Here is a 27100-nt window from a genome sequence, read left to right on the forward strand (position 1 = left end):
TCCAGATGTGTCGCTGAAGTAGTTGTCCCTTACTGTCTTTCAGTGTCAGGAACCAAACATCACAGCATTTATCAGGGAACAGCAACCAGTCTGTGATCTACAAGCGGTGGAGAGGAGGTTTAAAGGGGGTGGATACACCTCAATAGTGAGCATATATATCCTATGCATTTACACTTAGGCTCTTTTTGTAGAACCCACACTGAATTAATAGCATTTTTTTCTTTTTTCCTGTCTCCCAATCAGAAAGCCTTTCATAGCGATATTGCTTCTGTGATAAGGCAAAGGCTGCAGGAAGAGGAAGCTCTGCTGGAAGATCAGAGACCGACCCTTCAGGCAATGTCACACTACGTTGAAGTAAGCACTCCCTTTACCATTTTCTAATTGCTTTTAATGTATTTTTTAGAGACCCAGACCTTAATTCATTTTGTAGGGAAACCTGTTTTTCCTCAGGATAAATCACAAGTTGACTAATACAGCTCCTTTCTCCCCAAGTTAAGCACTCGTAGCACATTCATACAGCGCTTTAGTCTATGCCTGAGTGTTTTTTCTAACATTCACACTTTTACTTTGACGGATACATCAGGGCCAGTCTGGGTTCAATATCTTGCCCAAGGATACTTGCGAGGAAATGCCCATCCGTTTCATCTACCACCTGAGCTACAGCTGCCCCCTTTCTGTTCTCGTTGTCACATCCAAATGAACACTGTCCTTCAACATTCCTTAATTTTGGTCTTACTTCATTGTTTCATGCCTGACAGGTCATGGAAAAAGTATTCAGTTGGTGCAATGTCAAAAAGTGGAACTCGTTCTCAGAAGAACTTCCGAGGTAAGTGAATGCAGCTAAATATAATTTACTTAACCAATTTCATAAACGTCGTCATTTACAAGGTTGGCACTAAATTAAATCTTAATTATAATTAAAACGTCTGAAGACCTTGTAGTAGATGGACAGGTGCCTAAAATGGCTCTCTTCAGTTTGTTTTTATCCCCTCCTCTTTAGTGGCATGCTCCCCGAGGCAGTTCTCCCACCATCTAAAGAGCACAGCTATGCACAATGGCTGGAGAGAACATACCAGCTCAAAAACTCCAGGGACCCACAGACGGGGAAAACCGACTCATCGGTGACTTCACAGCAAACTCCTTCTCTGAAATTACTTGGTATGGACGCTATTACAATCTGTTTTGCAGCACACTGAAGACAAAGCTAAAGGCACTTTCTTGCAATAGATCGGTCACATTCTCAAGTTTAAAATGTTTACATGATCCTCCAGAGATCACCAAGACTGAAGATGTGAGACAATGTGCCCTGTGCCAGCAATGTGGAGACTCTGCTCCCAGTGTGAGTTTTTATGTCAAGGCTTTTGGCGCATAGATCTTTTTTCCCCACTTAATTTTGGTGTTCTTTCATGCATTGTTTGCTCTGAAGGCATCAGGATAGACAGAAGTCCTCAAAATATTCAGCAAGTTTAAGTTAATCATTTTTTTAAGTTCAGGATAAGGGGAAAGTATCTCCTTTTCACTGTTTTTGTTAAAGAAATGACTGATTATGTGAGGATGTATAGAATTTTTATTAAATTGTTGACCATTTTTTGTTTTCTTGGCACTATAATAACAGCTCCCTGATACTTAAGTGATATAACTGCTCTTTTCTCAACAGGAAGCAGGACGGCTCCTGTACTTGGGTCAGAACGAGTGGGCCCATGTTAACTGCTGTCTTTGGTCTGCAGAGGTGTACGAGGAAAACAGTGCTCTTCTTCAGGTGCACAGTGCTGTCTCAAGGGGGCGCCACCTGGTAAGATTAAATTAAATGGTAACTAAGGCTCTGCGTGACAGCTAGGTGTTCAGACGTCGCTGCTCTTGCTAGAAATACAGTTCGTTAAATCTCATTTCATTTATGTGCCGGCACCTGTCTTTGTGATGGCAAGATGCAAACAAGCGAAGCAACGACAGCTGTCGATGGTCAAAAGTGGTCGCGGTACGATCACAAAAATCAATTCGAGACAGATGTTTCCACATAGAATAACGATCTGGTCAAACTTAACAAATGTGAAGAGACAGCTGCACCGTTATCCACACACAGACTTAACAAATTTAACAAATATAAATCTGAATTTGGGCACTTTTATTTTTTTTACCTTTTTCTGTCCTTCGATGTCAGCATTATAACTCTGCAGACAATTTGGCGTAAAGTCAATTAACTCCTTGGATGAGAAATGGTCCCACCAGGCAAAAGACCATTGAGATGCATGAATTCTTTCTCAAAATAATTTTGTTTGTTCAAATCGATAAACGGATATACAGTATTCCCCTTCAAGAAACTCTTAACAAGGAAATCCAGGCAATGTTTGCAAATCACCTAAACCTGACATTTAGGCCAATTATGTATCTTTAATTTGGAGGATTTTTTTTTTTTTATCATCATGGGTTAAAAGTTGAGAAAAGACCGCCAGCTGACAGCCATTAAACACCAAATGTTTGCTGAGAAGGAAGGAGGGCTACTTTTACATATATTTCTGTAACATTTTATCCAATACAAAGTGTCACTTTGCTGGAATAAAAGTACATTTTGGCTATTGAAAAATATGATTAATGGTTTCTTATGTGAAATCTTTTCTTATTTGTATTGCCAATGTTTAACCTCGTCCATTTTTATTATTTATTTATTTATTTTTCTTCCTGTCTTCCATTTAAAGATCTTGTGAATTATTTGATCATTTCTAATCCTAATGGCCTGACTTTAGGATCAGTCATTCATTTTGTGAGGTTGACAAGTACCCTTTGGTCCTAAAACTATGTGTGTACATATTAAATTTTCCTCCAGCGCTGTGATCGTTGCGGGCAGTCAGGAGCCACCGTGGGCTGTTGCCTCCCCACCTGTCAGAGTAACTTCCACTTCATGTGTGCACGTGCCCAGAGCTGCGCATTCCAGCAGGACAGGAAGGTTTACTGCTACAAACACAGGGACCTGGTGACTGCAAAGGTGTGAATTTATGTTGTCAGATTATAAATATATATTTTTGTTGGAAGCAGTATACATATTTAATATTATATTCTGATTTTGTGTTCGTTATGCTGACTATTGTTTGTGATTCTTCACAGATCGTCTCTGGTAAAGGGTTTGAAGTCCCGCGACGGGTGTATGTGGACTTCAATGGGATCAATCTCAGAAGGAAGTTCCTCACAGGTCTTGAGCCAGAATCCATAAATATGACCATAGGTAAGATTATCTTGATGTTTCATGTTTTTGACTCTTGTAATGGGATAGATTCAGATTGAATTAAAATACGGCTGCTTTATGTCTTGATCCAATGAACCTCATTATCTGTTTTTTTTTTTTAACCTTCCAGGCTCGCTGCAGATTCAGAAACTTGGTGTTCTGTCAGAGCTGTCGTCAAATGGAAGGATGCTGTATCCTGTAGGCTATCAGTAAGTGATAACTGCCTTTGTATTCAAGCGGGGGTTTTTTTGGTTGGGTTTTTTTTGCGCAAACAGCAACTTTTGAATTATAGATATGAGTAGAAATTAACATGCCTGTTTCGTATTCTATAATTTATAAATAGCTAAAAACAGCTACAACACATAGTCTGCAAAGCTGTCCACAGGCCTAGCGTAGAACCATGTTTTCCTCTTTATGTATAAGGCGCAGCGGTACATTTGTCCACAGTTGTATTATTAAAGAAAAATAAAAAGTACCCACAGGGAAATTAGTTTTAAAGTCAGACTGTTTTCTCTATCAGGCTGTAAACCCTTTCATTTCTACTTTAGAGTAGAAGCACATTTAAACAGAAGACTCTATTAGCCCTCTTCCACTGCTGCCTACTCAGCTGGACTGAACTCAGTTTATGTCGTTTTCCATTACAGTCGACCTAATGTGCATGTGGTCATTATAGCAACAAGGCCGAAAGTCCAGTGAGGTCATTTGTATGCGACGTGAACAACACAACAAAGGAGTCGAGACAGTGTCATACCTGCTGTTTGGTGTATGGCTTATTCTCAGACTCAGGGACCAGAGTGTTGTTTTTTGTGTAGTTTTCTATGGGCTCAAATTGTGGTCATAAATATTTTGTACTTGTAATTGTCATTGTAACTTATGTAAAAATATTTACACAAGTTTAAAAATTTTTTTGTTAAGATAGAATAGAATAGAATTCAACTTTATTGTCATTGCACATGCACAGGTACAGGGCAACGAAATGCAGTTTGCATCCATCCAGAAGTGCTTTAGTGATATAGATATATTACAATATATATTAGCAATAATATAGATATGTGAGTATATTACAGAAATGGGTCTATTATGGTATGTTATAATGTACACGGTATGAAGTATGTTGTGAATATTCTATAACTATAAGTATGTACAGGCTGTAGTGAGTACAAGCTATGTACAGGCTATGAACAGGATATAAATATGAAAAACTATACAGAATATGAAATAAATAACTTTACAGAATCTGGGATATACAGCTATACAGAAATGGGAACTATGCAAGTTGTAAACAGTTGTAGGATTAAAGATTATCGAATGTACAGAATGATTATGGTTACAGATACAAAGCAAAAAACGATGTGTAAAACTCTGTGCTCAAGTTCCCTGGCTGTGTGTGGGATTCAACTTACAAGTACTAATTTTGACCCAATTTTTCTTCCTTTCACCTGATTGGTCAATGTCATGTCAATCACAAATTGAACAATCCAGTCAGTCTATTTATGTCACATTTTTTTTCGATCGCCTCGAATCGCTTGGAACCCCGGCCAAGTAGATTAACCCTTTAAGACCTACCATAGAACCAAGTTCGCCAGAGCTTATATTATATTTTTACATGCTGTGGAGCCATTTTTGGGAGCATTTCAAGTTGCTATACATCAATACAACCATTATAGCCCAAACTTTAATAATATGTCTGCATTAGGTGCATAGTAATTACATAAATTGCAAAAAAGTGCAATAAACTACAAAAAAATTGAAAATCGCTTTTGTTTTTTTAACATATATTTCTAGTTAGAGAAATTTAAGAGGCTTATCCCTCAAAACTGTAAATACAAAAAAGTTACACAAACTAGTTTCCCACCACAGGAAATTTATTTTGAGTGTCTTCATAGTTTTATTTTTGAAATACACCAATTTTTATATACTGCAGGAAAAACGAAAATAAATATTATAGTGCAAATTTGCAAAATAACAGCATATGCATCAAAATAAACTATTTCCAGCAGTGCAATATGAGTCTTAAGCATCCCAGAAACGACACAGAAAGTCATAAAGTCAAACATAACTTTTTAAAACACATAACAAGTAAAACACAAGCTCATAAGGCCCCGATCGTAAAAAAACTACATTTCCGCAAAATGACGTCACTTCCGGTTTCGGGCAGGTCATGCGGTCATGTGATAGTTCGCGCTGATGGACGTAGGAAGTGTTACAAACAGGTGATGGATCGGCGAAGCGTGTTTCTGGAATATCATGTTTTTGTTGCTGCAAGTGATTTTTATGCAGTTTTTGCAAAGCTATATGTGGAAGGAAACTGACCGAGGACAAGCTGATGGCATAAGATGTAAGTACAACTCCTCCAGTTTCATATGCAAAAAAAATTATTGCGCTAGCTTACTTGGTTGCAGAGCTACCGGGATTTAAAAATAGTTACGCAAAACAGAGCGTGCCCGCTCCGATCGGCTGTAAAGGGTTAAAAAAGAAGCACCTGGTAACAGGTACTACCACCTAATGGAAACCCCTGAAAACCATGCCAAGCTGTACTAATGGGGAAAGGGTTACATGTGATTGGCTTAGTTCTTGGCTGCTGTTACTGACATTACTGATTTATCCATAGTTCATTGTCTCTTCATTAACAAGCTTGAAACGTATTTTCTTCCTTCTTTTATTTTCTAGGTGTTCACGGTTGTACTGGAGCACCGTGGACCCACGCCGGCGCTGTAAGTACACCTGCAAGGTGACAGAGGTGAGCACTCCTCTCCCTGGTGAGGAACAGAATTTGAAGTGGGAGGATGAAGAGAACCACACCATAGTCCACAGTCCGAACCACCACAGAGGTGAGCAGGATCTCAACGGCTGTGAGAAGAGCGCTGAAGCTGAAGCAGTGGACAAGAAATTGAAAATATGGGGTTTTTTTTTTTTTACTGTGCTAAAAACTTTTTTTCTCTTTTCTTTTTTTTTTCTTTCTTCTAGATATTGAGTCTCCAGATATTTTAAGTCCCACATCCAGCCCAATAAAATCCACTTCCATATCACCCAACTCTAAACTGCACAACACACCCGGGTCTAAAAGCCCTGCTTACACACACACCAGGAGACCAGCAGGAGGATCATCTCGACCACTACCATCTCCAGGTACGTGGAGTTTTAGGAGAAGATGGGTACCTGTTGTAGTGTGACTTTAAATAAAAAAAGTAAACCCCCTTTCACACTCCCTTTTCTTGCTGTCAGGGTGTGCTCCACCCAAATCCCATCACATCCTGACTCTGAGGGACCTGGAGGAAACCCGGCGGCCTCGAAGGCTCTCGTCCAGAAGCCGGTGCAGCTCCTCGCCATCAGAGAGCGACCCGTCCGTACCGATGACACTCCGCTCTGGCGGCACGGTCCACTCCCGATGTGCCCTATTCAGCTCCCCTCCGAGAGCATCGAACTTTGGATCGGCTTCACCTCCTCTCTCACGACAGAACTCTGCATCTCCAGTCTGGAGCTCCCCACCTAGATCCAGCTCCAGCATTTCTACAGGGCTGTCGCCTCGGCAAGGAGCCATCACTCACTCCCCCAGAGGGAGGCATAGCTTTAAAATTACCACTCCAGTCTCTGCCGAGGTTCCCCAAGACTTTTTGGCATCCTCTGAGGCAGAAGATGCAGCTGTGGCCACTACAAATGGGATCTCACTGGCACCTGATAACCTGGAGGAGGAAGTGGCCCACCTGATGTCTCAGGAGCTTCCTTACACTGTGTTTGACACCGACACTGAGGTAGCAGTGGACTCCATGCTGAATGCTAAGCTTGAGTTTGATGAGGCTTTGCTCACAGAGAATGTGTCGCTTCATTGCGGGGCACAAGGCAGCAGAGAGGTGGAAATGCAGGGAAACGATCAGGAGATTGATTCTGAAGAAGACGACTCGAGTCGTTATTTTAAGTTTTCACGCACGGTGGTGTGCGATCACACAGCAAGTGGCTCGGATACCTCAGGTCAGCTTAATTCAGCTCAGTCTATCCCGCAGTTAGACGGTGCGGACGGCGGGTCAGAAACTGAAAGCGAGGCGGCCGATGAAGATGCTCAGGATGCAGAGGGAGGGAATGAAGAAGCTAAAATTCAAACCAACCACACTACACCCACTAAACAACTAACGGTGGCGCTAAAGAGGCTTGAGTCAATCTACACGGTCCCAAAGTCACCAGTTGAAGAACAACCTGAACCAGTGCTTCAGGAAAGTCTTTCACCTTCTGCTCTCCTGGAGTCAGCTTACACAAATAACGAACTGTCCGTTCAGGAGGAAGAGGTCCCGATGACCTCAGAAACATCGGCGTCTCAAAACGAGGTGTTCTTGGATTCATCTACAGGCCACTTTGTTCCTGCTGAACATGGCTCTGCAGAGTATCCAAATAAACACATCGTTGGCGACAGAGATGACAGCGCTTCGTCAGCTGACTCAGATGAAGGATTTAAAGATGATTTGAATGATCCTGATTATTCTCCAGAGCCTAAAACCAAAAAACCTCCCACAGCACAGATGAAAACGGTCTTTGTGAAGACAAAACATCCTGCGCCAAACCTCAAGCGCTTGGCGATGAAACCTTCACTTCCCCTGATGCAAGCCAAACTGCCTTTACCCCCTCACCCTGGACAAACTGCGTCCGTTTCCTCTGCTGCAGTTACTTTTCATGCAGTACCACGCCCGGTCGCACCCCCTGCCATTATCAATGGTTTAAATGCTTTAAACATTCAGCCAGGTGCTTCACTGGGGAAAACCATCGCTATAAACTTGATTAGCTCCAAGCCAGAAAGTCAGCAGCAGGCAGCGACGGAGAACCCAGCTGGGTCAGCTAGCACGCCCCCAGTGCAGGCTTCTACCCATCAGGTCCTGCTGGTCAACCGGCACGGTCAGATTATGATCAAAGACCCAAAGTTGAACACGTATCAGCCTCTCAGTACAGATTCACCAACCTACAATAAGATAAGCCAGATTGCCAAGATTCTCCACAGTGGTAATGCTTTACAGCGCTCCATGCCTCATGTCATAATAAAGCCTCGGCCCAGCCCTTCAGCTGCAAACGCCCCTCCTGCCCCTAACCTCCAGGCGGCCCAGAGGAAGATCATCGTCAAAATGGTGCCCATGAAAAGCAACAGCACAGCTGCTGCTCCCACAACTGTCAGCATGTACAGCTCACCTGAATCTAGTTTCTCCAACATTGAAGAAAGCACAGCCCAAGCGATTATCGATAGAGCCATGGCTACTCACCGCGACGCACCCAAAACAAAACCCATCATCCTCAGCAGTACTCGACAGCCAAAGGCCAAGCATCGGAAACCATTGCCATTTCCCAACGTCGAAGACTCGGATCAGTCATCAGCTGGTCGTTCGGAGTCTCCCAGTGTTTTCGGTAATGAATCAATACCTGCTGCATCGCGCCACCAGGTGAGAGTTAAGAGAGTGTCGTCGGTGTCTGAGAGACCTTCCAGGAAGAAATCCAAGATGGACTTCTTGAAGGATCCATCGAGTGAGCCGGAGGACACTGATGAAGCCAGGTAACAGATGATTTTAAAATGTACTTACTGCAACATGCAGAACACGAGTAATATTTAAAAAACTAATATTTACATTGATCTTAATGGTTAACATAAAAAAAAAACAAAAAACTGATCTCCAGCTTGATTTTGTATGAAGCACCGAGCATCACATACAGACTGACATTTTATAAATTGGTCCTCTGATCTGCAGAATCTCAGCAATGAGAGAAATTTGCACTCTCAGCAGCTGAAAGAGTTTTAAAGTAAAAGATGGCAAAAGAGAAAATAAAGCATGTTGATGTCTTTCAACAGGCCGAGTGGTGTGAGAATGAAAGCTCCAACAATGAAAGATGTTCTTGATCTGGATCGCCAGCTTGAGCCACAGCCAGAGCCTGAGCCACTGAGGATCGTTGCCCCACCACCACCTCCTACACCCAAAAGGTTAGCCTCATGTATGGACTTATTACTGCGCTACAAAGGCAAAAGGAGGCAAATACTTAATGTCAGGCTGTATTTAAAGATTTGAAAGAGCTGAAAGGGCACATGAAAACTAATTATTTAGGTCCTCGAGCCTGAAGTAGTTTTTGTGTATGTGCTGTTTTTTGTTTTTTTGTTCAAAAAAGCAAGATGCTGTACACATTAAATTGACTTAATAGTTAATTAAAAGAAATTCAAAGAAAAGGAGGGGAATGTGGGGGATGTGAAAATGTTTTCCAGACAAGGCAGTCTGTTTTAGGTCAGTGGTTTATCAAAGATACAATGAAATGAGGTTCAAAATTCTGCTTCCAAGTAAGCATAGTAAGACAGATATGAATTAAACTAGTTGGGGGATCAAAGTGACTACAAATATTTACAAAATAAGTGAACTAATTCAGACAAAGCTGGATAAAAAGATTTTACTTTGGGGGAAAATGAATAGTGCTGCCTTTGACTGTGAAATAAACCCCACCTTCCTAATTTAAGAAATGACATCATGTCTTTGAGCCACAGGAAAATGGATCAAAGGTTAGGTTAAGTAATCAGGTCAAAACGTGCTGTTTATGGCAGGAATAAACTGTTGGGATCATTCAGGACTTTAGTATTTTTAACTCTGTTAGTTGCAGCCTAGTGCAGAGTGTACCATGAACGTACACTAAGGACAGCTTTATCCCAACATTGATCGCCCAGTCCCATTCCAGTCCAGGCTCCTGCTCCCAGGCTGTTTTGTTTTGACTGCAGTGTTCAGGGCCATCAGGGTGTCATATTTCGAATACTTGAAGTGATTTTTGATCGGGTCCAAAGACCGTTAGACCATCCTGTAGTAGTTAAGAAGAAGAGAAAATCAAGGGAAAAGAGAAGAGACAGAATGTTTAACCTGTGAAAAAATGGGGGGGGGAAAAGTATTTTTGACAAATATGTTTTTTCCCTTGTGTGCAGGTGTTTTCATGATGACAGTCCACCATTTCCCACCAAAACCAACAGTCAGATTCAGGGTATGACGCACAAATGGGTGAGCGCTCGGCACGGAGACCTCTCTGAGTGGGGCCCTTATTCAGGTTTGTGACTATAAGTTTAGTCATTTGTGTCTAATTTAGGCTAAAAACCTTTGTTTTTACATTTAACATTTATCGTTAATCTCATTTATATAGTTTTGATCGTCTTTAAGTGTCATTGCTTTGCGAGAGAGAATATGTGGTTAGGTGTGAGACTATCTTTCACTTTTTGCAGGTTTTAGCTCAGAAGAAGAAGCACCACCACCACCTAAACCCACAGCGAGGACGTACATGAACCAGCCCCACCTGCGCTTTGAAATCACCAGTGATGACGGCTTTAGCGTTAAGGCTAACAGCATAGAAGGTAGGAATCACTCCTCTGCTTCTTATTTAATTCTTATGCTGGTATTTTCTACTCTTTGTCATTAAAAATATAAGAAATAGAAGTTTATATCTCATTGGATAATAGCCTCGACTTTTATCAGCAAATAAGAGGATTTTCATTTATGTCAGTGGCTGATGTTTATCTGTTGCCAGCCATTTCTTTTCTTATTATAATATGAGAATAAAAAGGAGAATGAATACAGCATAAAAGAATCAGCCCAGGTGTTCTCTTAAACATTTGTCCGTGTTATCTTGCGTTTTGGCTGCGTGTTTATCTTTGCCTCCCTTTCTCACCTACCGTCAGTTGCCTGGCGCGCTGTGATAGACGGCGTCCTCGAAGCTCGGGCAGGGTTCCACCTAAGGCAGCTGCCTCTAGGTGGGATGAGCGGGCCGCGGGTGCTTGGCGTCGTCCACGATGCCGTCATCTTCCTGCTGGAGCAGCTGCAGGGCGCCGCATACTGCAAACGCCACCGCTTCCGCTTCCACCGATGTGATGACATCGAGGAAGAACTCCCCCTCAACCCGAGTGGCTGCGCCCGAGCTGAAGTCTGCACACGGTACAGACACCCTAGTTCACGGGTTTTGCTTTTAAAACCTTCTGCGCTTTGTCTGTATGTGTCTTGTTATGACGCACATCACAAATGATTTTCCCTGATCCTTTAACCAGGAAAGCAACGTTTGACATGTTCAACTTCCTGGCGTCGCAGCACAGAGAACTTCCCGACATATTGGGTCCCTTTGATGAAGAGGAGGATGAATTCCCGCTCAAATCTTCTAGGTTAGTCATTCAGTTTGCTTCACTTTTGTCTGTGAAGTTGAGCAGTTTTCACATCAGTACTGACAGCTGCTCTGTTGCGTCTCTGCCAGGCGAGCCACCAGCAGTGAGCTTCCCATGGCAATGAGATTCAGACACCTGGAGAAAATCTCAAAAGAAGCAGTAGGAGTCTACAGGTAACGACAAATGACCATAAAACCCTTTAGGGTTTCATTGATGTCCAAAAATAAATCAGTTAAACTTTCGAATCTTCTCCCCCTGTGGCGCCTTAGATCGCCGATTCATGGTCGTGGACTCTTCTGCAAAAGGAACATCGATGCTGGGGAGATGGTGATCGAGTATGCCGGTACTGTCATTCGCGCAGTCCTGACTGATAAGCGGGAGAAGTATTACGACAGCAAGGTTGGTTACACTCGGAATTCATCATCACAGAGCATCTGTGTTTAATAAGTTTAATGTGAAGCAGCAGTAACTAGTTACAACTACAGAGAAATCACTGAATACCACAGCATGCAAAGACACGGTCTGCTTCCAACAATTACATTAATCATTAGTACTTCAAACAGGAACAAACAGGCACGTCGGATGAACCTGGAACAAGTCAGCTGATTAAAATAAAACTTTTTTTTTAAAGGGTTTTTTCTTTTATTCTTTGATCACCAGCTAAACGCACTTCAACATCTTCCTTTTGCTTTCACTTCCTTAAGGCACACTCTCACTAGACTCGGGGGGGCATACCATTAAAATTTAAGGCGGTCAAATTCCTTTTACATCGTGGGCAACATTCATAAGGGGCGAGAACAATGAAACACCTTTAATCCTAAAATGTGAAAGTAATGTGTGTGTTTCTGTACTCCAGGGCATCGGCTGCTACATGTTCCGCATCGACGACTTCGACGTGGTCGACGCCACGATGCAGGGCAATGCGGCTCGTTTCATCAACCACTCGTGCGAGCCGAACTGCTACTCGCGCGTCATCAACGTGGACGGACGCAAGCACATCGTTATCTTCGCATTGAGGAAGATCTACCGGGGAGAAGAGCTCACCTACGACTACAAGTTCCCCATCGAGGACGAGAGCAACAAGCTCTCCTGCAACTGCGGGGCGAGGCGCTGCCGCCGCTATCTGAATTAACCCCCCCTCACCGCTAACCCTAATAAGCTGTCGTAGCTGATGCAGCTCAGGCGGCAAATGAAATCATGAAGGCAACTGTAGCCATATGATGGAGGTCAATAACGCACACAGACCTGAGCCAGTGTTCAGAAGATCAACCTACAGACCCGTGAAGGACGTACACAAGACAAGAGCCATATGTGAAAGCTTGGGATGAAGTCTACACATGCACGCACATACACGATGGATTTATGTACTGTTTCTCATCTACTTCACACTTTGTTTTACATCGCTGACTTTGCTGGAACTGGGGAAAAAAAGAAGTGCAAACTGAAGTGACCTAACTTCAGCTGTCTGTCTGTCTCTGTAAATAAGAAGTCAGAGAGCGACGAAGAGGAGAATTTCTACAGCACCTTAGCATGACCCAGCCTTCTCTGGCAGCAGACAGGACTCACTTTTACTATAAAGCAGCAGTGCAGCTCTTTTTACTCTGGATACCACATCTCTCGGAAGCAGGGACTTGAATTAAGTGAATTACAAATTCCCATTCACTTAATATTTTAGGTGCTGATGACATTTATCCCACAGGTTAGTTTTAATAGCGTCAATCGAACCTTTGTGCTCCTCCAGTCAGCCGAAAGCTTCTGTTTTTATTTGTAACGGCACAGATGCTGTGACCCGAATGCTTTTACCCACTGTTACACTCTTTCTTTGTTCTCTTTGTTTGTGCAGTTTGTATGTTTTAAGGCCTACGAGGAAGCATTTCCTTGGTGCAGCATTCAAAAGGAAAACGGTGATCTTTCCCCGGCACGGTCCCTTACAGCTCTTTTTGTACATTTGAACAATAAATGTATGGTCATCAGACTAATGGAAGTAAATGTGTTTGAGCTTTTAACCTTCTCTTTGTAGGCTGAGCAACAGTGAAGCTTATTCCCTTCAATTGTTGTCTGGTTAATCATTGTTTTGTGCCCCCCCACACAAATCTCCCTCAGGTGTTCTACCTCAAAGAAAGAAGTGAGATTTAATTTAATTACACAACACACAATGGAAAAACTGCTTTCTTGCTCTTTAAGCTTTCTAATTATTGAATTTCGATATTAAGAAACAGGTAACATCACTGCTGTTGGACACTTAGAGTAGGTGGTCACCTTTTTTGTGCTTTTTCTTTCTTCCTCTTTTTTTTATTTTTTTTGTTAGGAAACTCCATTGTGTAATTGTGCCCCCGCCACTGGATGTACACAAGGATCTGGGACTTTAGGCTGACTGCTGTGGACTTTTTGTTTTGTAGGATTCATGACTGAATTTGACACAAATCTTTGTTACTGTATCAGCTCACATGGATCCTGTCCTGTACATAGTTGTAAAGAATTTCTAAGCCTGTTGAATATTTTTTTACCTCCAATTTTTTTTTAATTTATGTTCAATAAAATTTGTTCAAAGTTTGCTTTCCTGCTGCTGATTTTCTTAACGCACAAACAGAACCTGAAGGCATTCACAGTGAAATATACAGGAAAAATCACACAGCTGAAGATGTTTGATTAAAAGTAGAAAAAAATCAGACCTGTGGGAAAAAAAACTGATGATCTATCAGACTGGATTGATCTTGTAGAAACATGCCAGAATGTTATGAACTTATAAAACGGATTATTATTATTATTATTATTATTATTATTATATAAATTATCATTCAAAGCTGGAACCAGCTTTTTGCATTACTGGGAAAAGGGGGCGTGGTGTCTGTCTATTTGCCTAACTGCTTAGGCACATTCACTTCAGTGCAAAAGTCTTGAACCATATCCACCATAAAATAGGATCTGGAAAGCATCTGACTGACAAAAGGCCTCATTTTTCAGCACGATAATGAGAAAGATGCACAAGGGAACACTCCCAGAAGTCATGGATTGGCCTCCCCAGAACCACAGCAGTGTGATATCATCTTGATGGAGAACAGAACAAAAGTTAGCCAACACCCTGAGTGTCCTTCAAGAAGCCTGGAGAACAATTCCTGAAGACTTTAAAGAAAACACAAGAGCTGCCTAAAAGCGTTCACACTATGTTGAAGAATAAAGTTGGTCACACCAAATATTTACTTTCAAGCTTGCCTTATATACTGAACTATCATGTACATTTGCATGTTTCAATAAATCACTATGCCTATTTCCCATTTTTCTAACACAATATAAAGAAATGAGGGGTGGCTCAAGAGTTTTGCACAATACTGCATATTATGTTAAGTTAATTGGTGATTCTACATTAGCCGTAGGTGTGACTGTGTGTGATTGGTTGTCTGTCTCTCCTGTTCAGGATGTACCCCATCTCTTGCCCAGTGACAGGCAAGAAAAGAACAATAATTGTACATTTTATTTGAATTAAAAGAGTTGAAAAGTGCATGAATGAATTGAGCCTCTGAATACAGGTTAGTGTGTGATGTTGTCTTGAGAACCTCGACACACGGTCTACCATAATGTTATGCCTGGCTCATTTAAAGAAGGAGAGATCAATCAGAGAGAAAGAGTCTAAATAAATATCAATAGTTTTAAAAGTACATAATGACATGTCTGTGAGATGGATATAAACAGCTTTTTTGTCTAATGATTAAAATTAGTCATTGCTAGTTAGAGTTAAAGAAATGCTTGTGCTTTGATGTGGGATTATCGTGTCTCCTAATGCATTCTTGTGGAGGCAGGAGATATGTGCAAAATTAACATTACATCACCCGATTTTCAACCAGTTTTCTACTACCCCAGCAATCTTCAGTGCCTGTGGGAGCCCATCGTTGATGACGCAATCTGCAGGAACCTTATCACTACCGTCCCCGAGGTCACTGGTCTGCGCTGGATCCGTGCATGGAGACACCAGTAAATGCCCAGTGAGTTAAAGCCCAGTGCACACAAAGAGACTGAGGTGGTACACAAGTATGCGCATGAAATCTGAGACTGAGTGCACTTCTTATTAAACTTCACTGGTGCAGGTTTACACTCTAATGGCATCTAATTGAGCATCAGAAAGATGCTCTCACTCTAATATTGACTGTAAGAGGGAGATCCAGCAGTATTGTTGGAGAGAAAACCTAGTCAAAGTGTCTTAGAATGTAACTAAGTACATTTACTTAAGTACTCTGTGATATTTTATACCTCACTTCCGCTACAGTTCAGAGGGAAAGAGAGGAGAGAGGCTTGCAGGGATGAGAGGTGAGGGTGCTTGCCTGTTATCAGGAGCCACCTTGGTACAAAAGGACCAATTGATTGCCTTTTTCTGTTATTCCTGATTGTAGAGACTGAAGAGGATTTTTAATTACAGAAATATAGCACTCAAACAAAGACATCATAAGGACAAGTGACCAAATGTAGCAAATATCTGTCAGCATGGTGGTTTCATCACAATCACATGGGTAACATTATGACATCTGCCATCATCGTGGTTTGTTTGGGATTTAATTTACTCATTGCATGTCAAGAATGTTTTTTTCCAGAAAAGATGTCATCAGTTACATTCAGAAGAATCTTTTATCCATAACTAACTTACCTGATCCCACGTTTAACAACTTCATGCTGTGATGCTTTGAAGAGAAATGTTACAGGTGTTGTCTTGCTCAGCTCAGACAGGGCATCTACTAGTCCTTATACTTTTTAAATACACATTTACAGATAAAATCAAGTGATTCATGTGTCCTTGGTTCAGTTTGGATAGATCTTGAGTGTTTTTAGCCAATTCACTGTGAGAATTATGTGCTCGCAGTGCTGCTATTTTCAGCCGCTCTGCAGATTTACATTATATACTGGTTTGTTTACCATGTGTTCCTGTGACCTCACCCTGTCATTGACATGTTGCTTCTATTCCTCTCGAACCCAGTCCTCATAAAACCTTATCTTATGAGCCAGTTGCTCCATAACTCATGATTCACTCGCTTTTTTCAGCCATTTGTCTTGTGTTAGAGCAGGTATGATGCACTCATTTTACATGGAGACTCACGTTACAGCCCATTTTGATCCTAAGCAGGCAGCACCAGTGAAACTAAAGAAGTTTAACTACATATTTAGAAAAAAGAAAAAGAAGGCCATTTGTAACAGCTTTTCTTAGTTTTTGACGTGGTAAAGAAATGCTGCTGTAGTAAATGAGAAAAATGTGTCAGCATGATTTAAATTGTAATAAATGTATAAAATTATAGAAAAAGGGGAAGTTTCTGTTAGTACATGGAACATATCCTGTTTTGTTTTTTACAATTCAAATTCTTTGAATTGTTGTGTTATTGTGCTTCTAATTGTCACTTTTCTCACACAGTGCTGTTATTCTGTTTGAGATCCATTGTTTGGATCTCTGGGCCAAAGTATTTGGAGTAAAATGCTTGTCTTAAGCTACCTAATTTGATCATCAGCCTGTTAATCTGAATGTTATGGGTTTTATAGATTAAACCTTTCATAAAATAGGTGAAAGTATGCCAATAAGATACATTAGATTAAAGCCTATATCTACAGAATGTACGGGTCTTAGCCTGGTGTTCAGGTCTGGCAGGGCTTGCAGTACACTGGTGCAAACCCTGAAGATGATGAAGAAGAAAGCCTTGCTGACCAGCCTTCTGTGAAATGAATATTTAAGTTTACTGAATATGTATGTCTGTGAAGGTTCTCAGTCATCCAGGTCATCGTAGTCAAAGGAGCTTGCAAAGAAAAGCGTCTGGACTTCTTTAAGTTGCTTGAAGACGTTTCACCTCTCATCTGAGAAGCTTCTTCAGTTCTAAGGTCAAATGGTGGGGAGTCCCAGATTTAAACTTAGTGAGAGTATCACAGAGGGACAAAAAGACCCCCTGATGATCCTCTAATCGCCTGAGCCAAGGTGTGAAACTGGGTGTGGGTCCCAATCAGCCAGAGTTTCAGGTGTGTTCATTGTGAAACCTGGCCCCACCTTATCATGCGAATTCCTGAGGTCAGATGGCCCAGGATGTGAGTGGGCGTTAAGGCGTCTGGGGAGGGAACTCAAAACTGGATTATAGATGGCAGACAGTTGGAGTCATAAACCACCGCCTCTGTTCAAAGATGGTCGCTCACAGTGGACGTAAATGGCTTCTTTCACTCCTCTTTCAAACCGTCTGTCCTCTCTGTCCAAAATGTGAACATTGCCATCCTCGAAAGAGTGTCCTTTATCCTTAAGATGCAGATGGACTGCTGAGTCTTGTCCTGTGGAGGTGGCTCTTCTGTGTTGTGCCATGCGCTTGTGAAGTGGCTGTTTGGTCTCTCCAATGTAGAGGTCTGAGCATTCCTCGCTGCACCGTACAGCATACACCGCATTGTTAAGTTTGTGTTTTGGCGTTTTGTCTTTCGGGTGAACCAGTTTTTGTCTGAGCGTGTTGCTGGGTCTGAAATGCACCGGGATGTCATGCTTGGAGAAAACTCCTGAGTTTTTCTGATACACCGGCTACATAGGGGATGACAATGTTGTTGCGTCTGTCTTTCTTATCCTCCCTCGCTGGTGTCTGATCTTCTTTTCTGTGCCTGTTTGCTGACTTTAAGAACGCCCATTTAGGATAGCCGCACGTTTTGAGTGCTTCCTTTACATGTGTGTGTTCCTTCTTTTTTCCTTCAGGCTTAGAGGGAACATGTTCTGCCCGGTGGTGTAGGGTCCTAATTACTCAATTACTACATCAGCTGGATAAGCAGCGTCATGAGCAGCAGCTAAACTGAGCAAGAGTCACTCACAGGCCCATATAAAAACTGACATTCAGTCAGTGCTCATACTCATTTTATTCAGAGCATCCTGTATAACGTATATGTGCTCAGTAATACCATTCTGCAAACACAAAGTTAGAAAATGAATAAAAATGTGCATGAGAATTCTTTGCATTTCTTTCCTTTCTACATCTGCTCTCACATTTCTTTTTCTCTCCATTGCTTCACATTTGTAGGCAAAAATACGAACATGCTTTTGCTTTGTAACACTGCATTCGGAGTGCTTTTGTTTCCACTCTGCGCCTTAATGTTACAAGGCCACCGCCAACCTCTGACTGCTGCAAAACATTCATGTATGATATTTGCACTCGCTGTATTTTAGACACATGCATCGCTATGAAGTGCCTCTTTGTGCTCGGTTACTGTCGGCACTGGGTTGATGTGGGAGGAGGGTGAACTTGAGTAAATAAGCGGTAAGGCATAACTGCATTCCTTTTCTCAGGATTCTTATATAACGTCCTCAGATGGCGCTCTGTAAACTCCGCTGTTTCTTGTTTGCTGAGGCAACCTGAGCACACAAAAGACAATAAAAAGAGGAGAGAGGACAGTCGTGCTGATGTAACAAACTGAGAAGCTATACTCTGCACACAAGGCATGCAGTATTTATTTAGAGATCCCAAGAAATATCTCACATATGATTATATGTTTTACATTGTTGCCATAACTGAGACACAACACTAGAGGGAGCCACTTCAACTGTATGCTGCACATCTGGTGCTGTAAAGGGTTGAGCAATAATGACATTTAATTTCTGATGTCTTTGAAGCCCTCTGCAAGTATCAAATGTGTCTACAGTCATGATAAAAAAAAAGGAAGCGCACACTCTTTCAGTTCTAGAGTTTTACGAATGAGATCATGAAAAATAAATCATCTGGCCCTTAGCAGGTCTTAAAATTATCCAAATACGAACACCTCTATAAAAGGAGATGATGGATTGTATGGTAATAATCTCATAACCCTTCCCATACTGATGCTCTGGAGCGTTCGGGTGCATTAACACAATGCCAAGAAAGAAAGACATCACCTTGGAGAAGCAATTCTTGCTGCCCGTCAATCTGCGAGGGGCTATGACATCATTTCAAAACAATCTCAAGTCCATTTTGCAGTGAGAAAGATTATTCACAAGTGGAAAACATTCATGGCAGCTGTGGAAAACCCAACAAATTCACCGCAAGGTCATCCGTACAAAGCTTGGATAAACTCTCAGTTAGCGCGTTAAGTGTTAAAGTTCCCGACAGCAGAGACCTTCTTTCGGCTGCATATTCACAAGGGATCACCACAGAGGATGAAGCCACATATTTGATTTGGCACAGATTTTTGTCCTTCCTGACGCCACCCTCCGAGGGATTTGTGTCTTCTGCTGGTCTTGAACTGGGGATATTTCGCTTGTTAGCTGAATGTGTAAACCACTGAACACTACAATTAGAAAAACACTAAACACATACCAGCACAGCTCAGGTTTGCAAAGCTACATCTGAACAAACTAGACCTTAGAATTAACAGATGCTGTGCTTTCTTTTTACTATGACAGCAAAAAATAAATGTAATGAGCTTCCATTTATTCTTACCTTTTAAGAGTAGCATCTCATACTGAATAAAAAACAAAAATCATTTTTATTTGTCTTAAACTGGGTCTGAGACACAGCCTTTAAACCAGCTTTTATCCAATTGATTTCTTCATAAACAAAAGGCTTGAGCAGTAGGTGGGTGGGGCTGCTGCATGTCTGAGATGACCACATTAGGGAATTCCCTACTCTGTGATATCGTACAGATCCAAGACTAGAAAAAGACTGAAACTCTTAGCCTGAGCGTTTGGCTCAAAGGAATTACTTTTACATACATGGACCTCAAAGACCATAATGGGTCCACTGTAAAGAGTTATTTAACAACATTATGACAATTAGATATGATCCCCTGCTCACTGTCACTATAGTTCTGCTGAAAAAAAGTATTATTTTTATCCTCTACACCATAAAAATAATACAAATTCTGATTAACCCCTCTCAATTACAGTCTTTAACTAACTGCAGGAATAATATGCACATTACAGAGAATGAAACAACATTTTTATGCACAGATAAATCCACATATGCATGTAGTGCAAGTCTAACAACTCACCTGCCCAGCGATCCTATCCAGGTCTCTCTGACCCTGAGAGGTCAGTCTACGACCGCTGTAAGCACAAATATTTTAAAACATTTAAAAATAACAGTTGTTGTGAAGTCACCACCTCAGAATCACATCGTCTCAGCATTCACCCTTCTCACCCATTGGGATCCTTCTCCACCATCTTGAGGCCCTCCAGAGCTTGCAGGACCTTCCTCGCCACGTTCCTGGATCCTACGCTGAAGTGGGCGGGGCATACGCCGTTCCTCTGGCGGCCACCGTAGATTTTGATCATGGAGCCCACGCCGACCCCTCCTCGCAGGTACAGGTGGCGGGCCGTGGATGCTGGTGGCACGTATCATATACAGTGCAGTATGTTTCAGTATGAACTTATTTTATCATTCAAAATACAAGAAGTCAACATATTTTAGAGCTAATATAAGTCAGTACAGGACATCCACAGGTAAAGGAACAGTGTGCAGTGCATGCGTTTCTATTGAATTTCGCGAATATTCTTTATTCATATAACAAATTTTTATTCCAGGCAGAAGCACAATGTGCAGCATGCTACTATCTCAATAATGGAAAACTAAGTTAACAAACAGGAGAAAGTGTCAGGATTGCAGACCCAGACATGGGACACAGGAGTAAAGCATAAAGTAGAGCCCTTAAATATAAGCATAATAAAGTCTGAAAGTAATCCAAAGCAAAGCATAACTCCAGGCAATCCAATACACAGCTGAGAAGGAAAACACAACACAAATCAGGGATAATGGGACAAAAGATGTTGCACTAAATAGAAACCATCAGGGACAAAAGACCACAAACATAAAACAGGAAATGAACTACACAGAAAATGACCACAGAGACAAGACTGGCAAACAGAGAAGGATCACAAAAGGAAGTAACAAACTTATTACCATCAAAGCAAATAACTAAGGGCAAAAATGACAAAGAGATTCCAATGGACCAGGGAACATAAAACATTATAAACAGAAGACCAAACAACATAAATCAAAACTCAAAAGAAATCATGAATTAATAAAATGACATAATTAAGACAATGTTCCCTAAATCAGGGGCTCAGAAACAAAGAACAGATTTGACTGTACTGCACCTAGGTTCATGGTAGCCACAGTGAAAGGCCTGCCTGTGTTACTCAGCTGTTTGTGTATGATCATAAATCACAAGGATGCCTAAAAAAGGTACAAATAACTCCAAGACCGAATTGTTTTTCCATCTTAAGATGAGATTTCCAGAACCCAAACTTTATCAAATAAAATATATCTTCTGGTTAAACATTTCAGTTCACTGAGTCAATTCAGCTAATGATTGCTTTTCATGTTGACTGTAATCAACTCTGTTTGGGTAATTGTTCGGTGTGTAATTGTTTATTTTGTCTGAACAATAATTAAAACAGCTTGAGACAGAGAGAAACTGCACATCCACACACTAGAGAGGACTGAGCCTGACATGTTCATGACTTTCATTTACTTTTTATGATTATTTGTCACTCCAGCTGCACGTGGAAACGAAAACCAACCTGCTCTGGTGTAAAACCAGTTGTCGTCACAGGGGGCAAGCTCCTTGTGCCTGGCAAGCTTCACGGTATCAACCCACTCTGGGACCTTCAGTTTGCCAGACCTGAAAAATCAATTAGTAGGTGATGTGATGAATAAAAACAGCGTGATACATATTAAATTGTTTGCTTTTCCAACTCATATATATGATAATAAAGGTAAAGACTTCATCGTGTAGAGTAAGGCAGATTTTTTTGGTCATAAAAAGCTTTGATTACAATTTGGATGAGAGTCAAAGTAAGAACTTCATATTTTATTGCTCTTTGTAGGATGTTTCCACTTAAGTGCACTAACAGTGTACATATTTAAAGTAGTTCTAAGTTAGAAATTTCCATCATGAGAAATATGAAAATACAGCCTCTATTAATCCCATGCAGGCAAAAGTATGGCAGTAGAGGTACAGCAGATGTGCAGAAAGACCAGTGGGGTATCTATTGTAAAATAAAGCACAATAAAGAAAATGAAACAAGCTGGAATTTTGCTTTCTTTTTTCAGCATTCAGGGGGTGTATTATTGTTGTTGCATGAGTCTGAGCTCCCTCTGGAGTACAGGCTGACCTATATAGGATTTTTAAGACTGATACTGATACCAATATTTAACATAGTTGAAAAAAAACTAAGAACCTGATACATCAGCCAATAGTTTTTCTTTCAGACACACAAAACATAAAGAAAATTATTATATTTGTTATATATATTCAAATTACTAAGCTAATATGAAAATGCAGTTTAATCTAGTTTTCTTGTCACAGCAAGTCACAGATTACTCACTGCCACTCAGTTCGGATCAGCTGGTTATCACATTTGTGTTGCCAACATGGAAGTTAGAGAGCGCCCTTTTGTAGACATACTATACAACATCAACACTCAGTGTTTAAGGGCATCTCGCCCCTCTCTTCTTTACATTTTCACTTTAATTTATCGGCTATTGCAACTGTAGCCGATATATCGGCAAACAGTTAATATCAGCCGTCAGTCGGGCTGTACTCTGAAGGTTCACTGGTTGTAAATGTGATTTATCGGCCAGTAAAAACCACACAATAAACACTGACACACACACGGTGGTGAGTGAAAGGGAAACATATGTGAAACTGTTTATACGTGTGAACAAGACAGCAGTGATATACATAGAAAATCAGCAATACTCAACTGAGAATGGCCACATACCACAAGAGAGAGAACATCTGTGATGTGTCAGAAGCCGCACTGAAATACAGCATCATGTCATCATGGCTGCTACTGTGGTTTACTACATTCTGGAGCCCATGTGTGTTTCATTCTTTTACTCTGCTACGGAGACTGAGACCCTTTAAAATAGTTATATTAAATCACTTTTTAACTATGAACTGGATTTTCCTGAGTGACTTACATTTTACAAAAATTTTAATCTAAATACAGAAGACGTAACTGGCCACGAGACTGGTTGTTTCTTTAGTACTATTAAAGTTATACAAATATAATTGTCTATGCATGCATATACATTTTAAGAAATCATCTGTGTGTGTGTTTTACTGAAACCTAGCTGTGAAAACTATGCAATCAAAACTTCAGGTTCTGATTGTAACCAAATTAGATCTCTCATGTATATTATTTTGGTTTTACTTCCAGTTTTTCTTGTTTTTTTCCTTCATTGTTTTCACCTCTATTTAGTTGTCTGTGCCTGAGCTCTGCTCCCACCTGTGTCTTGTTTGAAATTAGCCCTCTGTGTAAATACACTCCTGTATTTGTGGTCTGCTTTTCTTCCCGAGTTTCTTCCATTCTTTGTCTCCTCGGTATGCCAATCTCTTATTACTTTGCATGGGTCTCTCTAGGAAGTCTTCAAGATTAATGTAATCGCTGAAAAACAAAACTTGTAAAATCATTGCATGTTAGGAAGACTTGTAGCTTTTTTTAAAAAATTATAAATTTGATTTATAAATAAATAAGGTCTGACACAAATTCAATTAAAAAAAATTGGAATATAGTTCAATATAGTAAATTTAGCAGCTTTCCCTCTCAAATCTACAGTTTTAATCATTTCTTTTCACAATCCCACCCAATATGTGCCAGTTTTTTGCCACAAAAAAAGTGTCAATTCTTCTTCTGCATTTACCTTTTTATCCCTCATAAATCTGCCAGTTTATTCTAATTTGCGCTACTTTGACGTAAAATTAGCTAAACACTCACAAATTTACACTCTCCGATTAACTTCATCTCTCAAATTGAATTTTTCTTTTCTAGGACGCATAGTTTTGGGTTGTTTTTTTTGTTTGTTTTTTTGTGTTTGTTTTTTAGCTTTTGTTTTTTCCTTCGAAGCATTTCTTCTTCAAATTTACAATTTTAATCTCCGAAGTTTAATTTTCAAGTGTTTATTCTGTTGTCCTCCTCTCTTCCCTCTATCGCCCGTCCTTTAATTAAAATAAAAATAAATAAATAAAAAAAAGTATAATCTTAGGTGGCCCTCAGTTCGGTGTCTGCATTAATAAACTGTCCTTTCCCTGTGATTCACCGCGTATTGCAGCTGTCTGAGCCTCTGCCCAGCCTTCACAAATACCCCATCATCCCGCTTGATTGACAGGTGGACATCAGCCCGTCATCAGATAAGCGCAGAGGCAGGTTGTGGTGCATTACTTACTTTTTGAGGAAAGCTGACAGTGCTTTGACAAACTCTTGCTGGTTGACATCTTTCACCGTGACGCTGGGCATCTAGAAGGACAGTTGGAGACAGGGGTGAGCTGAAAATGATACACTGTTTGCGGCTTTACGAGCAGAAAATCAGCGCTGATGTACCGTCCGTGCTAACGTTAGCTAAAACTCTAAGCTAGCCTAGCTAAAGTAACTGAAAGCGGGGCAGACACTTCGCCTCTTTCTGTTACTCAAACGTACACCTGTCATTATCATATATTACCAAATATCTTACTTTGTACAGGCCCCACAGAGACGACAGGCAGGCGGTTATGGACTCCCAGCTTAGTGGCTGCAGCAAAAAAGGATGCTGAAGAGGGATGGAGGGAGACTGCCCTCGTTTGGAAAAGATGATACCTTATCCCAAACTAACCTCGCCTGCCGCTTAATATCCCAGCTTAATTCACCCTTTAAACCTAAGTAACACTGACGGGAATATTCTCCACTTGTATTGTAATCCTACGGGTCAAAAAAGGTGGCGAAACAATATTAAAAAGCGAGTTTTTGAATATGAGGATGCAGTTTATGAAGTACTCCTGCTGAATCCCAGCAGGGGGGACTGTTGTGGCACCTTTCTTTACACCCTGGCCCACTTCGTGTTTATCAGGATCCTTTTCAGAAAGTGCTCTGCAGTCAGGGAGGGGGAGGAAAGCACCAGAGGGCTGGTATCGTCTTAATTTTTCACCTGCAGTGAACTCTAGTTTATGCAAATACAGTCAACGTTGCTTTTATTTGGCTGTCAAACGCTAAATGGAGCTCATTCTGCGGCTGCCGAGCCTGTGCTCCGTGTTTGAAGGAAACACAAGAGTGCATTTCAACGGTTGATCATGACACAACGCATTAGATTTGGAGCTACCCAAGCAGTCAGCATCTGTCACCATCCCCCAAACTAAGCGCTTTGGCCTTGTTCAGAAATATAACAAAGATCAGAACCCATATAAGTCTTTATCAGATACATAACAAACTATTTTATTTGATGGATATTACATTAGGCTTAATTCTATATTGTAATGTTAAAAAAGTCCATCAAATACACTTCAAGGGAAATGATGATTACAGGCTTGTACTCAAGTTTAAAATAAAAATGACTAAAATTGGTTTTGAGCTGAAAGCCACTTAATTGATTAACAATAAAAACAAATGGCTTGTTAAATGTGAGGATTTGAAGCTTTCTCTTAACTTTAAGTCCAGGCTCTTAAGGGGTTTTATTGTCAGTTCAAAAGCATGTGCAGGTTCAAGGCATCTCATCAATACCTTTCTCTGAGGGCATAAAACTTGGGTTTTTAGCGTGGCGCTTAACATTTTGCCGTCTAAAATTGTCCCGTTTAAAAGGCAAAGTGAAATCTTACTAGGCCACATAGTCTCAAGTAGAAAAAAGATTTTTAAGCAGACGTGCAGTTGCTTCAAAAAATGCATTATGTAATCCCAACAAAATGACCAGACCACGTACTTTTCTATGCATACAATGGTGTTACAGAACAATGTAAATTCATTTTTAAAGATGCTTTATAGTTGTGTTAATGAAATATCAAGGTTATTATCACTGTATAAATTAAGTGAAACATTACTTCTATTGCCTCATAATTTGCAATATTTCAAAGAAATGTGTAATATTTGATGACATGGGGGGAAAAAATAACATTTTATGTAATTGCTGCTTACAGGCAGCATTATTTTAGTTTTTATGCAATGAAGGGCACTTTCAATCCTTTTCCAATGAACTTTATAATTTAAAGTGCCAGCAGCATTACAGTGCAGTAGTAGTGATGCAGAAAAAGTCAAATGTCAGAACAAAAGAAACCTAGGTAGTTTGTTCAACGGGAGTCTTAAGTGCAAGTATAACATAAGTGTAATTTCCATCCACCTTTTGCTGATCCTGTTTAACTAGTGAGTGCTCCTAGCTCCATACTAAGTGGAGTCATTTGTTTACTTTTGGGTTGCACGTCATCCCGGTATCTCCTACTCTCTTACTTTCATAGCCTTGTTGTATTCAATGATATTTGCCTCAAATGGTTTTCACCTGTAGCTGGAACAATTTCCTTGCGTATTTTTGCACAGTACTGTTCCGTTGTGGATATCAAAGTATCTTCGTACTCCCCAGGCTGACATGCAGCTCTCACTTGGATGTGGCTGGGTTTCTGTTACTGTGCAGTGTGTTAGCCTACCATAGATCACAGGTAAATTGATTTTATATGTATTTCAATTAAGACAAACTATATGACAGGATCTAAACTAAAATACAATAACAATGTAAATGTCCTCATTTTTAGGTTTTGTCAACCTAACAGGGTTCTTAAAGGTTTGGTGCAACTGAAGTTTTAGGTTCTTGTTGTACAGTTTCTAAACCTAAATCTTGTCCCTGACATACATTCATATTTTAGAGAAAGGCTTAACAAACTAAACACTTGCAAATTCACTACCTAAAATACATGAAACTACGATGCATTAAAAATGAATTCAGAATAATTAATTAATAGTACAATGTCTCAAATAAACGAACCCAGTGATACAGTGTACCCTGTCCTTTTCAGGTTGTCACTCACTTTGCGACACCAAA

General features: G+C 40.7%; 3 protein-coding genes across 6 annotated transcripts in view; 1 reads left to right on the forward strand and 2 right to left on the reverse strand.

Annotated features, from left to right (window-relative positions):
- The window catches only part of kmt2ba (lysine (K)-specific methyltransferase 2Ba), a 34639-nt gene extending 20723 nt beyond the window's left edge, over positions 1 to 13916 (forward strand). For both annotated transcript variants that reach the window (XM_026157293.1, XM_026157294.1), the window contains exons 17-36: positions 44 to 145; positions 244 to 354; positions 759 to 826; positions 1001 to 1158; positions 1272 to 1339; positions 1658 to 1792; positions 2822 to 2980; positions 3100 to 3217; positions 3348 to 3426; positions 5888 to 6048; positions 6185 to 6346; positions 6443 to 8744; positions 9039 to 9167; positions 10143 to 10261; positions 10434 to 10562; positions 10887 to 11139; positions 11250 to 11360; positions 11450 to 11533; positions 11630 to 11759; positions 12217 to 13916. In XM_026157293.1, coding sequence (XP_026013078.1) covers positions 44 to 145; positions 244 to 354; positions 759 to 826; positions 1001 to 1158; positions 1272 to 1339; positions 1658 to 1792; positions 2822 to 2980; positions 3100 to 3217; positions 3348 to 3426; positions 5888 to 6048; positions 6185 to 6346; positions 6443 to 8744; positions 9039 to 9167; positions 10143 to 10261; positions 10434 to 10562; positions 10887 to 11139; positions 11250 to 11360; positions 11450 to 11533; positions 11630 to 11759; positions 12217 to 12492 — 4854 coding nt within the window. In that variant the 3' untranslated portion in view covers positions 12493 to 13916. The remainder of the gene's footprint in view (positions 1 to 43; positions 146 to 243; positions 355 to 758; positions 827 to 1000; positions 1159 to 1271; positions 1340 to 1657; positions 1793 to 2821; positions 2981 to 3099; positions 3218 to 3347; positions 3427 to 5887; positions 6049 to 6184; positions 6347 to 6442; positions 8745 to 9038; positions 9168 to 10142; positions 10262 to 10433; positions 10563 to 10886; positions 11140 to 11249; positions 11361 to 11449; positions 11534 to 11629; positions 11760 to 12216) is intronic.
- The window catches only part of efna3a (ephrin-A3a), a 400882-nt gene that overhangs the window by 233011 nt on the left and 140771 nt on the right, over positions 1 to 27100 (reverse strand). The gene's annotated exons all lie outside the window — the stretch shown is intronic.
- LOC113015365 (40S ribosomal protein S19) lies at positions 18069 to 25120 on the reverse strand. The gene is made up of 6 exons (XM_026157387.1): positions 24779 to 25120; positions 24494 to 24564; positions 21844 to 21944; positions 20462 to 20645; positions 20313 to 20367; positions 18069 to 18702 (listed from the first exon to the last, which is right to left on the reverse strand). The coding sequence occupies exons 2-6, from the start codon at positions 24562 to 24564 to the stop codon at positions 18655 to 18657; spliced, it is 459 nt and encodes a 152-aa protein (XP_026013172.1). The 5' UTR covers positions 24779 to 25120; the 3' UTR covers positions 18069 to 18654.

Source organism: Astatotilapia calliptera, chromosome 22 (genome assembly GCF_900246225.1).
Source record: "Astatotilapia calliptera chromosome 22, fAstCal1.2, whole genome shotgun sequence".
In the NCBI taxonomy this organism is placed as follows: Eukaryota; Metazoa; Chordata; class Actinopteri; order Cichliformes; family Cichlidae; genus Astatotilapia; species Astatotilapia calliptera.